Source organism: Astatotilapia calliptera, chromosome 12 (genome assembly GCF_964374335.1).
Source record: "Astatotilapia calliptera chromosome 12, fAstCal68.1, whole genome shotgun sequence".
Lineage (NCBI taxonomy): Eukaryota > Metazoa > Chordata > Actinopteri > Cichliformes > Cichlidae > Astatotilapia > Astatotilapia calliptera.
In genome coordinates this window covers 13,547,984-13,564,586 of record NC_137433.1, presented here as the reverse complement: position 1 = coordinate 13,564,586, position 16,603 = coordinate 13,547,984, and the positions used below count along the sequence as shown (strand labels likewise).

General features: G+C 42.3%; 1 protein-coding gene across 2 annotated transcripts in view; it reads left to right on the top strand.

The window, feature by feature from the left end:
* lmx1bb (LIM homeobox transcription factor 1, beta b) overlaps positions 1–16,097 on the top strand; it is a 46,579-nt gene extending 30,482 nt beyond the window's left edge. For both annotated transcript variants that reach the window (XM_026187336.2, XM_026187335.2), the window contains exons 4-9: positions 8,943–9,175; positions 11,680–11,855; positions 12,368–12,445; positions 12,824–12,890; positions 13,587–13,748; positions 14,905–16,097. In XM_026187336.2, coding sequence (XP_026043121.1) covers positions 8,943–9,175; positions 11,680–11,855; positions 12,368–12,445; positions 12,824–12,890; positions 13,587–13,748; positions 14,905–15,062 — 874 coding nt within the window. In that variant the 3' untranslated portion in view covers positions 15,063–16,097. The remainder of the gene's footprint in view (positions 1–8,942; positions 9,176–11,679; positions 11,856–12,367; positions 12,446–12,823; positions 12,891–13,586; positions 13,749–14,904) is intronic.
* The last annotated feature ends 506 nt before the right edge of the window (positions 16,098–16,603 follow it).

Below are 16,603 nucleotides of genomic sequence, written 5' to 3'. Positions count from 1 at the left end.
ACAGAGACCCCCTTATGCAACCATCCTCAGTCACAATGATCTCCAGATCATCTCTGTCCATTAAAACCTGGGCAAACACTTTACTCCACACCAATATACTAAAGACTGGAGGAAGAAAAGGATGGGAAGCACATAAGGGCTTTTTTTTCTAGACTTTCCCAGATTGTCTCTCTTTCTCCTTTTTCTACCTTTTAATCTAGTATCTTTGAGCCCTAGTAAACTCCTCAAGATGGACATTGCTTGGTTTAGGGTGGAAAGGGGTCAAGCTCCACTGGCCTCCGCACAGAGCTGTGGAATTTTTCATTAGTGCACAGCTGGGTCACAAGTGGCTCCAAAGCCGTCTTAATATTGTGTAGGCCCACAGATTAGGAGCCGGAGAAAAGAAGCCGAAGCGCGATGCTCTCCACCAGACCCTGTCTTTGCATATTTGCAGACTTGTGCTTTTGAACACCTCATATTACTGTTTGTTTTATTTCTTAGACCCAGAACCTCTGGGTCAATAGTAATTATAAAGCCCTCCAATCCAAATGTTGTTTTTTAACCATTCCAGCGCTGAATCTGAAAGCCGAGTCCATTTATTTTCTTATAATGAAGAAAGTAAAGTGTCTTAGACCGTGTTTCAAACCTCTTGTAATTATGCACATCATGATTTAATCTAATCTGTGTTATTTTACTGGACGTGAGATGCAAATTGTTTTCGCTGCTGCAACTTTTTCAAATTGACTGTTGCTTACGAAGAAAAAAAAAGCTAAACTGTAGTCATATAACATCTGATAGCCATTACACTCACTAGCCATCGCTCTCGCCGTTCTGCTCGCTCCCTCAGAAGCAGCAGTCGATCGCAGTCCTGCATAAGCACTATAGTCCCCTTCACCTTACGCAGATCAGCCTGGAAGGAGGACGGACAAACAGCGCTATTAAAACATATACAAAAAGGGTGCGAGTGATTTTTACGGGTGTCTCAGCAGGAGCAGTCCAGACTTGCTTCTCGTGTCTGTGTCGTAAAGCTGTCAAATCTATCAGTGATGGCTTCTTACAGGAGGCGGAATAAACCGCCTTTTAAATTACTGTCTTTTAAAAAAAAAATGTTTTTAAAGAATAAGTAAAAGAATAAATCTCCAAATCTCCAGTGTCATAATTTCTTCACTGACACTGTCACTCGGGGGCGTGTGACCATATTGTTTGCTCTGAGCTCTAAAAACCGTACTTAAATGCGATGTTGCACTCATTTTACATACTCAGGAAGACCAGCTGTCCAAACAGCATCGTGTGTGCTCGCCTGCTTACTCTTGTATTTAGATGTGTACTTAGCCTCCTCTGCTGCCCAATACACTGTCCTTTTCACTCCATGAGCTTTGTTCTACCTGTGTGGCAGCGGAGGATTATTTCCACGCTGTTTTCCTAGTGACTCATTAGCAGATCGGTGTAAAGGAGAGAGGCACTGGGTAAACTGATGCTGCAAGACAGAGCTTGAACACGGCATGGCACTGACTCTGTCGTATGCCATATAGCTTGATACCACACAGCAGAAACGCTCGTTTTCAACGAGAGCATAGTCGAGGAAAACTGAGACGTGGTCTGCATGTTTAGAGGCAGTCTGTTCGAACAACACGTTCTCTCTTAACTGTATTTCGGGATTTGCGTAATCTGTGAAGAGCACGGCGCATGGAATGAGATCATTTGAATAATGACTTAAGGGTTAGGATTTCTTTTTGCAGCTGTGCAGTATAGCCTCACACACAGATATGCCTGGGATGTCCGTCTAGTCATGGGGGGGTGCGGGGAGACTCGTCTGAGGAGCCGTACATTCCAGCACATAGGAGCTCATGCTGCCATAGAAATAAAGTGGCCGTATTTATTTTCACAATAGTGGACATGTGGGATAGATGATCCTGGAAACATTTGACTCCACATTCACTGTAAGATCCGCCTTTTTTTTTTTACAGATTTAGTGTAGCTCTGTTCAGCAGCTATTATCGCGCACGCTCCCTCTGAGATGCAGGGCAGGTGCATATATGCATACTCGAACACATCGAACACCTCTTCCTGCTATTATCTTTGCTATGCCAAGTGCAATCAGCTTGTCTCATTCCTCCCCTGTGAGCTCGCAGGCTGCCGGTGCTGCGCTTCGGTGCAGGAAACAAGCAGAACCCTGTGGCCAGAGCTACGTGATGAAGAAGGCACCTTTGGGCCATTAGTGGTGTACACATTTCCCGTTAATGTGTTTTACTTTTACCTGCTGGGAGTTTAATTAAAAAACAAAGAGCCTCAATTTAAAGGCCATTATTATGCTAATGTAGTAAGCACGGGATGGTGATTAAGCAGCTTTTAGAGCTGACTGGAGCTGGCCTTTGGGAGCAGAAGCATGGCACTTTTTATTTGGCTTCATTACTCTCCATGAATCTATGCTCCAAAGAGAAATGCTGATACTATGAAACAAGGTCAGCCACAGAGGTTGTTTATGCAGACGGCATCATCGCTACTACTTTTTAACACTTTACTGCTCACGCAGGCCGAAAGTTTGTTTCAGGCTCCTTTCATGGTGAAAGAATCAATGACACTTTATCTGCTTTACACACAAAAATATGGTGCGTTAATGTACAGGCTCCCCCTTATTCGAATCTGCTTTTATCATTAGGCCCCTCTGCAAGCAATCAAACACTCGTATCAGCCAAATTCAGATTATTTTTAGGCTTGTGTGTCTGCCACGTGCAGAGGTCAGCGTAAATGTACATAGCAAAGTAATTTTCACAATGCTGAGACGAAGTTGAAAAGGTTTGCCGTCCTCCCTTTCACATGTAGCTAAACATCTGGGGATCAAATGTTTTCTTCTATGGCCAAAGCTCTTGATACAGTTGCTACAAAACCAATTATCCCTTATTAAGGCGTGTCTTGTGAAAAAAAAAACTAAAATAGTGGCTGTTCAACAGTTTGGAAAGTCTCTGCTGTGACGGATTAGTTTGGTGCTTTTCAGACAGCAAACAGGACAGAATATAATCTGAAAACGTGAAGGAGAAACAAGCTTTTCGTTTGATACACTAGCTGTTTGTCAAGATAATTCTTTGAGATCCGCGAGAAAATAAATATTAGATAAAACAGGGCTACAGCATGTTACTGTAGCATTAGCGCATCAAAAACAGATAAGCTCTGTCCTTTTGACTCATGTTTGGTGGATTTTAAATTTGGTTGAACCAAGCTAACCATTTCCACAGGTAACTGACTTCTCCTGCATTTAAACAGAAATCAGAGTCTGACCTACAAACCTTGGTCAGTGTAAAATGTTATTGCTAGTAACTTTTTCCATATCCATTTCATTCACTGTGATGGAAAAGCCAGTGGAGCGGCAACTTGCAACAAACTTGCATTCTTTCTTATTGCCAGCAGGGGGCAACTCCACTGTTTTTAAATAGAAGTCTGATTCTGTGGAAGTGAGTGAGAAAAGGACTCTACTTATCACTTGATTTATGACCTAAGGAAAGACTTCCTCAATGATTTTATCACCTCAATCGCTAGTTGCAGCTGTGTTTGAATACATCACGACGTTTGTTTTTTATATTATGAGCCCCATTAGATCAAAAGACAACGAATATCATGTTTCGCTGGGAGAGGTCACAAAGGCTACTGCTATCTTTTATATATTCTCTGGTTTTATCCTGGTTTGTGCTGTAGTATTTCTGCTAATGTAGTCTGCCTGGACACTGGTTCTACTCACATACTTCGCTTTAAAGTAAAAAAAAAAAGAAGAAAAAAAAAAGACTTATTAGCAAGAATGTGAATGAGCATAACCACCAAAAAATCTAAGTGAACTAGTCTGCCTTGAAAGTAAAAAAGTCCTGGAAACATGCTCATCAGCTGTGTCAGGCAGTCTGCGAAATGACTGACTTGAGCTTTAGCCAGTAAGTCATTTTCTCCATCCCGTCCGGAGGGCCCTTTCCTGACCTGGCTCACAGGCCTCATCTCTCACCTCTGCATGATTGGCATGGCCACAGGTTTCCTGCCCAAACACGAGAGCCCATCTTCAAAGTAATAGCTTACAGCTGCTGCCGGGATAATCCTCATCCCCTCTGTCTTTGAAGGGCTGTGGTGACATAATAGCTCTGGCTGTTCTTTCCTAAATTCTTCTGCTGTCTCTCAGAGTGTTGTTCAATAGCAAAAGGGGAGTTAGGTGAGACTATTGCACGTGTTGCTAAATGTAGCGTGATTATCAAGCAGCATAAGCAGCTCCATACTCATCCCCTCTGCCCCCCTCCAACCTTCTCTCTTATTCTTCTGGTTTCCTTTTATCCCATCCAGTCCTCCTGATGCTTATCACTGCAGCAGAAGCATTAAATGTAATGTCTGTAGAAGGGCAATCACTGGCAACATGTGGTGAGAGCTTAAGATGTTGTCACACTTTAAGTTGCCCATAATCTGCTCAAAGGGAGCGTGGATAGTTCTCCAAAGCGCTTGCAAAAACAGAAAGGATAGAAGATGAACGACACAGAGGCCGACGTTTCTCAGCTGCACTTTACTCACTTTAAGTGTTCACTTGTTTCTGGCCTTTGCCCACTTTATAATTGTTCTTTTTGTGTGTGTGTGGAGGGGTTGGGGGGTTGGGTCCTATCTGCTGTTGTTGATGCTGCATTTTGTGCATTTTCTTGCAAGCCTTACAAGCCTCAGCAGTGTGATAATCTGTCACGGAGAGAGAGCGACATCCTTAGAAAAAAAAAAAAGAACAGACAAGGGATTACAGGTATGTGGACACAGGATTAAAAAGAGGGATGTAATGATTCCTCCGGGAGTGAGGTATGTGCTGAGATGGCCTCTTCTTTTCATTTATGAGTCCCGTCCCGGGGAGGCCTGGGTAAATATTGACAGTTCTCTTGGCTTGAGATGCAGCCATTGATCCACACGGGAGGGTCTCATCACTTGATCTGTGCGCTCAGGTGTGGGAGGAGGAAAGGCGAGAGCCGGGACGCGACTGTCGCGCTGGTGGTCCCCTTTGTGGTGTCTTTTTATACTGATGCTGGTTCACCTCTGCAACACTGGGAGTCAAGTTACCGAAAGCAGCTCAACGTCCAGAAAGTGGATTTTAGGTGGATACAAGCTTTAATGTGATTGGTCACTGGGATCAGCTAGAGGGACAAAGTGGTAATTGATCACTTAAATCAGTTCAGGTCTGATTTTCAGTCGCAGCTACATCTTCTTTGATATCTTTAATATCCCTGTAGATCAGTGCAGGGAGCGGTGTCTCTTTCTTGGTGCAGTTTCCAGTTAAATACCGCCTGTTGATATGTTTTTCTCTCTATATATAAAATAATCATTTACATCTCCCTCTCTGTCTCCTGTTGGCAGCGGCCTGTTCCTCAAACCACTAATCAGGTAATGTTAGGGAGGTTGAATGGCGTGCCTCCCTCTGGTCAACCTTCACTGCTCACACAGTGGTGTTGTTTTAAAGAGCATTCTTTAGCAGCTGAACTTGGAAAGGTATTAAAGTGGGATTAGGCTCCTCCACAATCCACTGCTTGTGTCATTCAGGGAGTTTGTGTTCTCCGCTGCCACCTCCCCACTCCTCCTCTGTTTGATTGTGGCTAGCCGCAGGAGTGGGACTGACTGTGCCTTTCAAAGGAGAGGGGTAGGGTTAAATCCCTAGTCCACTGCTCCCTGCTAATTCTCCTTGTTCCTTAGAGAAGGATTTACTTCTGCTGCCAGCTTCTCAAAGGCCTTCTCTGCCCATCCGAAAAGTCGGCGTTGCCTTCCTGTGGAGGTGTGGTTGCCATAGAAGGGGCGTCATGCATGGCTTTTCCATCTGAACCCCACTGAGAAAGGGGACCGGGGACTGAAAACAGGCAGAAAGTCCGGATTAGACCCGAGGACAAAGCAGGACAGGAAGATTCCAGAAGGGACGAATGGGAATTACAGCAGCAAAAATAATGCAAAGTGACAGAGAGGGGAAATAGAAAAATAATGGCTTACAAGATTAGACTCGGCAAAGGAGAAAGAAGAAAGGAAAGAGGGCTGAATGAGAATGTTTTCATCTAGATGAGAAGATTTTAGAGAGCGGTCGTAGGTGAATACGGAGTGCTGGACATATCAAAACCGCGCTAATAAGTCATTTCCTCAACTTTTTGCGCTCTCTCTGAGCCTAAGCTGGCAACCTTTAGCCAAACAGACTTAGAGCTGGGAACTTTGTCTTGACAAACCCATCGCCTCCTTAAGATGAGCCCAGCCTATAACGATCCTTCTAAAACCTAGAAACTGGCCTATTAATGCGCCGTTTGCGGGAATAAGTCAGTGTTTAAAATGTTTTCTAATGTTCTAAATGTTTTTTCTAATTTATTTTTTATAAGCCAAACTGGGTAGTTTGTTTAGAAAACCGATCCAGGTTGGCAGGTCAGTTAAACAAGATCCATGTTTGTTTGAGAAACATGCCGAAATTTCTTTTTCAGGGGATTATCCTAGAGGTTTTTCCATAGTTCAATAATAATCTTCTTAACTTATTGTAATAAATGAAAGATTAAAGGATTTTATGAACCCAGAGAGTGCCTGGGCTGACATCTCTGTTGTTTTATAAAGAAAAGAAGATGCTCTGTCTAACCATCCTTAGTTTATGGATCCAGGTTGTAATGCTCATTATGATGAATAGATGGATGGATATCTCGAAACTAGTAAAATAGGCTATTAATTGTTGTGAAGTGATTACGATGTTATAAAATGTAGCTCTCCCGATTGCGATCTGATGAGCAGCAGTGAAGCAATTATTTTAGAAAGCTGCAGAGGCAACAACAAAAACCAAACTTGCTACCAGCGTGCACACAGCTGTTCATACAAATGCATTTACATGTGTGAACACACACACGCACGCACACACCATATCACTACTCAATCAGTACCTATAACACCATTACCATAACAAAACCACCCTTTGGTTTCCCCTCTTCTCATATTTACACATTATATTCATCACTATCGCTCAACCCAGTCCCGAACCAGCAGATGATGTCAATTGCTCCTCTCACTACCTCCCTGCCTTGCACAATGAAATAGATGTTCACCACAAATAGATAGGCGGTTGCCAGCTGTCTTCCAGACCAGGGCAAACAAAGAGGCCACTAATAAATCCAGCTTTACGGCTGGACAAGATCAACCACACTCCCTGCCTCCTTGCTCCATTTAATGTGGCTTCTTCTAAACAACGGAGGGCAAATTAAATGCCACTCAGTCACCAATAAAACAATGCAAACATCTTCCTGAAAGCACATAAAAGAAGATGGAAGTGTTGTCTAGGAAATGGTGATAGAGGCAGTGTTGCGCCACAGAGGCACGATATTAGACGGTAAGATGAGATACAGACAGACCAGGCCCACTAACCAGCAATGAATCATGATATGATATCTGATGCATATAGAGCATTGTGTGGATATGAAAGAAATGCATAAACTGCCAACAAAGGCTTGATTAAGATCATCAGGGTTTAGTAGTTGCTGCACTGGAGCATGATCTAGCCTGTTTTTTTTTTTTGTTTTTTTTTTTGGGGGGGGGGGTTTGGTCAGGCTTGTGAGGGGGTTGGGGTCAGTCCCCATGACTGAGCTCACTTGGAATGATGCAAGGCTGGGCTCAGCCTAAAATTTTAACAGATGACTAGCTGCCAAAGGAGGCACCTCTTTCGCTGCACGGCAAACACTGTAACCCTGGACAATTAGCAGATAGGCAGAGATGTAAGTTGGTAAGACCTGTTGAACATTCAGGTCCCCGAGGAAGAATAGCTTCAACTCTCATCGTGCACGTAATTACTGTCGGGTGAGGGAGGTCCCTGCAATATTTTCAGTTTCCGAATTTAAATTATGTTTGTTGAGATAACTTGAAGTGGCACATAAATACTTTCAAATAAATCTTAAGATATAAGGAACGGTGGAGGGAAACCAACGCTTAGAAATTACATTCAAATTAAAGATGATTACAATGCAGAAAAATCTAATTAACACCGAATGCAAAAGTTAAGAAGTAGAACTTTACAATTGGCAATTAAAGTAGGCAGATATATAAAGCAGTGTCTATTTCTTTTTTTATGTTGGTGTTGCCGAGGATGGATTACATTTTGTGTTTCATTGTCCTTTGCGCAGTGATTAGACAAACTATTCGTTTGATAAGATCCAATTGAAGAAGCCTGATTTGTTATGTTTGGTTTCGAGCCTTTGTTTTGGTGAGGTTTATAGAAGTTCCCTGGCAGTTGAAATAACTACATCCAAAACACCAAAACGGGCTAGATGGGACTATGCTTATGGAAGTGTGAATAATAATTTGTCGTAAAGCCTTCCAGGCTATTGTTAAATATTTTGTAAGGCCAAATGAGCTGGACACTACACAGGACCAAGATACTGAAACAGTCATAATCAAACCAGATATAAGTATACAGTGGTGTGAAATAGTGTTTGCCCCCTCACTGATTTCCTAGTGTTTTGCATATTTGTCACACTTTAGATGTTTCCGGTCATCCAACAAAATTTAATGATAGACAAAGGTAACCAAAACACACCAGCAAGTCCACCTCTGAATGGCTTAAAAAAAACTTTGGAGTGACCTAAGCCCTAACCTGAATCCGATTGAGGTGCTGTGGCACGACCTTAAAAAGCCGGTTAATGCTCAGAAACCCTTCAATGTGGCTGAATTACAACAATTCTGCAAAGAAGAGTGGGTCAAAATTCCTGCACAACGCTGTAAAAGATGCTTGACTGCATCCAGTTATTAGGCTTATGGGGCAATCACTTTTTAACACAGGGTCGCGTAGCTTTGGATTTTCTTTCCCCCTTAACAATAAATACCTCCATTTAGAAAATGCATGTTTTTTTACTTGTGTTATTTTTATCTTTTTCACAAGTGCTGCTTTGAACAGCAAAATTCGGTTTGGGTGTTCTGTTTAAATCACCACACTTCCTACCATATTCTCTTTTATTTCTTTATAGGTTGTTTGCAACCAAGTGCAGCGGCTGCATGGAGAAAATCGCCCCCACAGAGTTTGTGATGCGTGCTCTGGAGTGCGTCTACCACCTGAACTGCTTTTGCTGCTGCGTGTGCGACCGCCAGCTGAGGAAGGGCGATGAGTTTGTTCTGAAGGAGGGTCAGCTGCTTTGCAAGATTGACTACGAGAGGGAGAAAGACTTACTCAGCTCGGTCAGCCCGGATGACTCAGACTCAGGTGAGCCTTCTGCACCCTCTCACACAAGAGTGAGAACGACACTGTGGTGCGATCGTCAAATGGCACCAGGGTGTTGTATTCTGTATGCTCTGTCCCATCACAGCTGTGGCCACCTAAGACGTCCTCCACGAGGAACCTGGTTCTGAATCTTACTGGATTTAGTTTTAGTTTTGTTAATAGCAAAGGAATAAAGCAGTTCTAGATACTAGATGTATTGACATCTGAGGTCTTGCTTACAGCCCAGGCCGTAAAAGGTCTAGCGTAGCTCCATCTGCAGCTTTTCAGTGGCTGATTTTGTAGCATTCATTCGAGCAGGGAGCGTAAGTTTATGATACAGTAGGAAGTGGAAGCAGGACAAAGCCAAGCCACCCTGTATTAATGGTGCTCCATGCGTGGGCAGGATCTGGTGCTGGAAAGAATTAAATCACTGTATCACGGTGAGTGACAGAGGGATTTGAGGCCTTTCTGCAGAAAGCCTGCACCTCCACTCTTATCAGCTCTAGTGTTCCTCTCCTATAGCCTCCATACACATTGAGGCATCTTGCCAAGCCTCGCTGTTCACTACCATCTGGCTCGCATTTAAACATGCACAAAAGCAGGGAATTTGTCAAATACATCTGTGCCTGTGTCAACTTTTGTCAACTTGTGGGAATATTTGCTCCACGTCTTCCTCGTTTGCTTGTATCCCAGTGTATCGCACAGGCATGTCTTTTGTGCATGTCTCAGAATTTAAAGATGGAGAAAATGTTGACATGAATAGAGGTTAACCTCGGCATGTGGCAGATGAAATGTAGGTTTTCATTGGTTACATATCAGAACCAGATGACAGGAGACAATAAGCCATCAAGCATGCGCCTGCGCCCTGAAGTCATTGGGGTTTGTTAACAGCAATTGTAGTTTTGATTTGTAAACACTTTCTTTTAGCCTCATATGAAAAAAAAAAATTAAATGTAATAACTGAATAATAAAAATTCTATCGTCATTTGTTTTTTGTTTTTTCAGCATCTACTAGCAATCAGCTAAAGGATGTGACCAGCCCAAACCAGTTTATGTATAAAGCATTATGTGGTGTTACATTATATAATATTGCATCATGTGCAGATATTTAGCCTATTACAACTTGCAATTCAGTAAATTAGCTTTCAAACTACTGTCTTATTTGAGTTGGTCTGATACTCTGTTCAAACCATGCTTGCTGGCTTCACAGTTTAGCTTAGCTTGATGGAAATGCTTCTTTACTCAGTGGGCCTGCCTCTTTTTAAATAGCATTTAGTATAATTAACTCATAGGTTGTGGAAGCAGATTAGCAGGTCAATTATTTTCAGTTATTAAACAAAATCAGGTCTCAGGAAACGGAAAACTCTATGAAACATTCATTATTTATCCATCCATCCATCCATTCGCTACCGCTTATCCTTTTCAGGGTCGCGGGGGGCGCTGGAGCCAATCCCAGCTGTCATAGGGCGAGAGGCGGGGTACACCCTGGACAGGTCGCCAGTCTGTCGCAGGGCTAACACATTAATTATTTATATTTTGCTCAATTTTAATTACTCTAAATCCAGATAGAGCTAATGGTGTAAATAAATTAGTGATGAAATTGTTGCTATTCTTTAAAGAATTAGACAGAAAAATACAAATTCAAGTTCTGTGAAATATAGTCCTTCTTTTTGTTCCATTATGTTTACAGTTGTTCATGTTGCATTTTATTTAAATAACTGTTATATTATTATATAGTCTGCGACACCATGAGTGCAGTGGGTTGCTGCATCAGAAAGATAGGTGACTTCACTGAAACAAGTAAAAACTGTGAAGCAAAATGGACATTATCTCGCCTAAGCAATATCAATATCAGTGGGTGCTTGTCATAATATTCCCTGATAACAGTGAAAAGTGAATATGGTGGGGCTTCCCAACAGACAGCTCTGTCCCAATTTAACGTCTGAACACACACATATATATATATATATATATATATAAATGATAGCAATTTTACTGACCCAGATTTTAATATCCTGCCCTTGACAGTTAAAGTTTAGCAAAGTGTATAAATTCCGTCATTATTTTAAGGTTAAGTTTGAATCGAGACTATCTTACATATTGTGTTGCAGGAGATGCATTTCCCATATGTACTCATTGCCTGTTTCATGTTGCACTTGATGTAGTACTCTTATCAGAGATTGATTCTGTGTAAATCAGAGAAAGCTGAGAGTAATAATTTACTAGTGACATTGTGTCCAGTTCAGTGACAAATGTGCATATTTCACTGTGCTTTCCATAGATGTCTGTAGGTCTAATCATACATGAGGCCTTTTCCTTTTGTAATAAATTGATAATGTATCAAAAACACATGTGTCTCCTTTGATTAGGCACTTGTGGTGTGTGAATCTCTTGAAATAGGGAAGAATGAAAATATATTTATCAGCAGACTGTCATAGACAAAAAAAATAAGGGTGTAGGCAGTTCAAGCTTGTGCTCATGATACAGAGAACTGATTCTCTTTACAGAGAAAAGTGACGATGAGGAGTTGGACATCAAGCCAGAGAAAGGCATAGGGAGCCAGGGGAAGGGGGATGACAGCAAGGATCCAAGGAGGCCCAAAAGACCACGAACCATTCTGACCACTCAACAGAGACGGGCCTTTAAGGCTTCTTTTGAGGTCTCTTCAAAGCCCTGCAGAAAGGTAAGACAAAGCTTTAATAACCAGCTGCAACTGAGTAAAGAAAATCTGAGATTTATGTTTTTTTAATTCCCTGGTAAGGGTTTAGATAGAAGTTGAGATGCGAACCACGAGCCCTACAGTAGTTTGACAAATAAAATTCTCAAATTAAAAAATCTCCCCCACCTCAAAGCTGAGCTTTGAAGTGGCAAGCAGCATTCTGTTCTGTGTTAACCGAGGCAGTCTGGTGTAACGCACTCCGTCTGCACCAAATGTCACACTGAGATAGGAGAAGTCCCTCCATAGCCCGGGCCCTAAAACAGGCGCTGCACTTGGTCCGAACTTTGAAGCGGCAATAACCAGTAGGTCCAAAAAGACCACTGCATTCAGTCAGCATTGACTTAAAAGTAAATCAAAGAAGCAGTGCGGCTGTTAGGAACTGTGGCAGTTATGTTAAGGCGGAACGGGATTTCAGAGGGCTGTGAAGCGTTTCGGTTTTTTGTGTGATGCTCACAGTATTTTGTTTGGATTTTCAGGTGAGGGAGACTCTGGCTGCAGAGACAGGACTCAGTGTTCGGGTGGTCCAGGTGTGGTTTCAGAACCAGAGAGCTAAGGTGAGAGCAAATACCACAAAACAAATTGCATTTTGTGTCCTTACCCTACCCACTCCCAAAAAAAGCAGCTTCGGTCCATTTTAGAGTTCAGCTAGTAAATCACCACAACTATGTGTGTTAAACTTATCACTGCATTCCTTTTGCAAATGCAAAAGAGCAAGGAGCTGCAAATCTAGCTCACTCTTGCATTAAATGTCTACGCCCTCCTCTTTTCTGATGATTATCTTGTGAAAACCTTTGATATTTGACAATGAAGTGCGCTCAGATACAGATTTTACGCAGTTCATTCAAGGGTGAAGAGCGAGGAGCATCCTTTTTAAATTAAAGAGAGCATGTTAGTTTTGGGAGTTCCTCACAACTTTGACTCCTTCGTTTCAGATGAAGAAGTTGGCAAGAAGACAGCAGCAACAACAAGAACAACAGAATTCTCAAAGACTTGGCCAAGGTACGATGCTCCACATACCCTGCAAACACAATGGAGGCCCATTGTCTCTGGCAGCCCCAAGCTTAAAGTGATATTTGTACATATCTCCAAGTAGGTCAAGAGTGTTTGTATTGCGGCAATAGTTTGTTGTTGATGTTGACATCGGAATAGGGAGAAGGTGTACCAATTGCTTAATCTCAAAACAGGAACTTTTCTTCTCTCGCTTACGCTGCGCTCTAATCAAAGCTGTATTTGCTACTGATGCTGAATTACAAATTACAAATATGTCACTGTGTAAACAAGGGCACTTCACATGAAGGGTAAAATGGAAATTCAGTTTGGAAGCCAAATGAAATGAATCATCATCATTTCACCTAACCACTATAAAGGAAAGCGAATGGGGATGGGCTCCAGTGATGAAGCCACAAGAACTTTGTGTCCCACATTCAGTTAGCCAAGAGCATTGTTTGTAGAGGGAAATGGGAGAGAAGCCACAGCGAGGACTACCGTATGTTTCCATAAAAACAACAAGGGCGAGCAATCCACATATTTGGGGTACAAATAGGAATCTATCAGGAAGTACCTACTCTGTAGTTTTCTCTTGGTCAGCGTCACCGGCTCTCTGTTTGCGTAGTGGCATTTAATATTTTGCAGACTCATCTGAAGTCTTCTTGTTGGCTGTATTAACTTTGCCCCTTTGCTTTCATTGCCTTGCAGAGGTGATGTCTAATCGAATGGAAGGGATGATGAACTCCTTCACACCGCTGGCTCCGCCGCAGCAGCAGCTGGTCGCCATGGATCAGAATGGTTACAGCACAGACCCGTTCCAACAGGGGCTCACCCCCCCACAGATGCCCGGGGACCATATGAACCCATATGGTGAGCATCTACCCCACCCCCCACCCCTCCCTTACACACACACACACACACACACACACACTACTACACCCCCCAAAAACCCCACTGCTGCTTACAAAGCGCACACATGCCTGTCCCTTGATCAACCTCAAAGCTCCCCAGTGTGGGACATGTGCTCAGGCCACAGCCCCCTGATTTAAGTTGCTCACAGAGAAGAACGAGCAGCTTCTCCTCCCACATGAGATAACACAAGTGTTCTCATAAGCCGTTGGGTTTTGAAGTGTAATTTCAAATCTGTTTAATATGGTTTTAACTCCTTGCCCCCAGCCCCGTTACTGATGATGTTTCCGAATGTTGGTAAAAACATGTGGTCTATGTGGGCAGCTTAAGATAAAATGCACTGCAAATAATGATTGAAGACCGTGTGAGCTAATGAATCAGAATTGGAAAACAACAAGTCTCAGATTTCTGTTTGATAAAGGAAGGAATTAGAGCGCAAACAAAGGCGGGAGGGGGGAAAATAAAAAATAAAAAATCAGTCAATCAAGTGTTAGTCCACAGGATGTAACTGGAATAACACATTTTCGAGCGATGTCCTCAACATGTCCCAGAGGGACCATTTCCTGAAGTTCATAACTTCCTTATAATTTGCCTCCATTTAGTTCTCTTCGGTAGTAAGAACCAAATCCCCAGTCTCATCACTCTCCTTTGGTTTGGGGAAAAGAACAATATTGGCAAGGCATTAAAAGATATGTCTCAAAACACTGTCCCCATTTTGTGCAACACTATCATTAAGATCCAGAGTGTAATAAAGTTAACTATTCCCTCCAGAGAAATAACATGTTGAGGTTTTATGAAAGGCGTAAACAGTTGCTATTAACCAGATCTTTTAGGAGGATGCCCCTTGTTTACATGCTCCCTCACAGACCGCAATTGTCCCAGTGAGCGCAGCAAAAAGTGAGCTTTGATGATATCTAACAAAACAGTTCTCACATTTGTGATGACACATAACAGCAGTTTCTCAAAGGGACTATTAGTAATTATAATTTCCCAACGCTGCTATAAATCTCAAATACAAGATTACACCGATTTCACAGCCAGAGTAGGGTGTTGTGCTCTTTGAATGACGCCTTTGCCTCTGAATCCTGACGGCTTTTTCCGTATCCGCTCTCTGCAGGTAATGATTCTGCATTCCATGACATAGACAGTGACACGTCCTTAACCAGCCTCAGTGACTGCTTCATGGCATCGTCAGAAGTCAACTCCTTGCAGGCCCGCGTGGGGAACCCCATCGACCGCCTCTACTCCATGCAGAACTCTTATTTTGCGTCATGAAAACAGAAGAGGAAGCTAACATTAGCGCAGAATAAACTGCCCATCTCAACCTGAAGAGCGATGGATGGCCAGGACCTACGCTAACATGGACATGACAGAAGAAACACCTCCTTGCAGTAGCTCCTGGTTATGTGTGGAAGCTTACTGAAAAGATAGTAAAACCACTTATTGTAGGACAGTGACGATTCCTGGGGGAAAGACTTAAATATTGTTAGAGATTATTTGGTAGGATTGCTTATTTGTCACAGGAAATATTACTCTTTTCTTTGTTCACTTAAAGGAAATAAGTAGATATTGAAGCCACTGATTACACACTCTCAAGCCAAATAACACAAAGAATTTATACAGTGCATGATCAATTGTAAACAAAAAGTTTTTGTAAGCTCCCCCCTCCCTCCCTTCCTCCCCCAGTTAAGATGTGGTGTTTGGACTGTTTCTTCTTTCACACTACATGGGATTCCATGTTCACCGTTAGCATTTTGATCACTTTCCATAGGTTTAGATATTGTGTTAATAGTAAATAGGTGCAGCATGTCTGCAAGAGTGACTGTACATTTGTGTATGTATGAGAGAAAGAACTGTTTAGCTGAGACAAAAGTGGAGAATTTGGTGGACAAGTAGGATCAGTGAAGTGTAAATACTTTCCCCAGGCAAATTGGATGTGCATGTTAAAAATGGAAAGCATTCTATTTATTTAACTATAACAGGCTCTTGAAGGTACATATTAAAACTGAAAAGCTTTATTTAAAAAGGAGAGCATTTTTGTTGAGGAATTAGTGAGTTCATGAGTATCACAGCTCATCTGTATACCTTTTTAATATGAAGATTAACCCTCTTGTTTTTGTTTTATTCAGCCAAGCTGTAAATGGGCAAAGTTGCTATTTATTTCATACAGACCATAAACCTTTTGTTGTCATTGTCCTATGTGCATTATCAAAATGTTAAAGTTGCTAATTGACCAAAGTCGACTGGTTTGATGAATAAACAATGTCTTTCTCCTGATAATGTTAAATAAATACCATCAGTGACAAGTCATCAAGTATTACCAACTTTTGGGGCTCAAAAATTAAGCCAGTGTGGGAGTGCCAAAAACTGCAGTTGCTCAAATGACAACTTGAGGCTAATTCCAAAAGAAAGTCAGTCCTTTTGATGTTTTGCAGACATGTGATTAACCCTCTGATGTTAACTTGTCTATCATTTTGGACATGTGACAGTCATGGTATGAATAAGGCCCCAATCACACCGGCCTAGAGAACTGTCTGTGACCATCCAGTAATCTTTCGTCGTGAGGGAAAAATTAGTATTGCCTGACTGGTTATTGGTAGTTGCTGGAGGTTGATGGCAGTCGCTGGCAAAATGATTGTTAAAGCCCCAGTCACGCAGGCCAACAGACCTGCCAGTGACCCCCTTTCAAACAATGGTTGCTAGCAAAAAATGCGTATTCCCCAACTGGTTGGCAAGCATACTAGCATACTGCTGCAATCGTGGTTTGAATGGAAGTGGCAGAATTGTCTACACACACCGGCCAGCTAGTCCCTGAG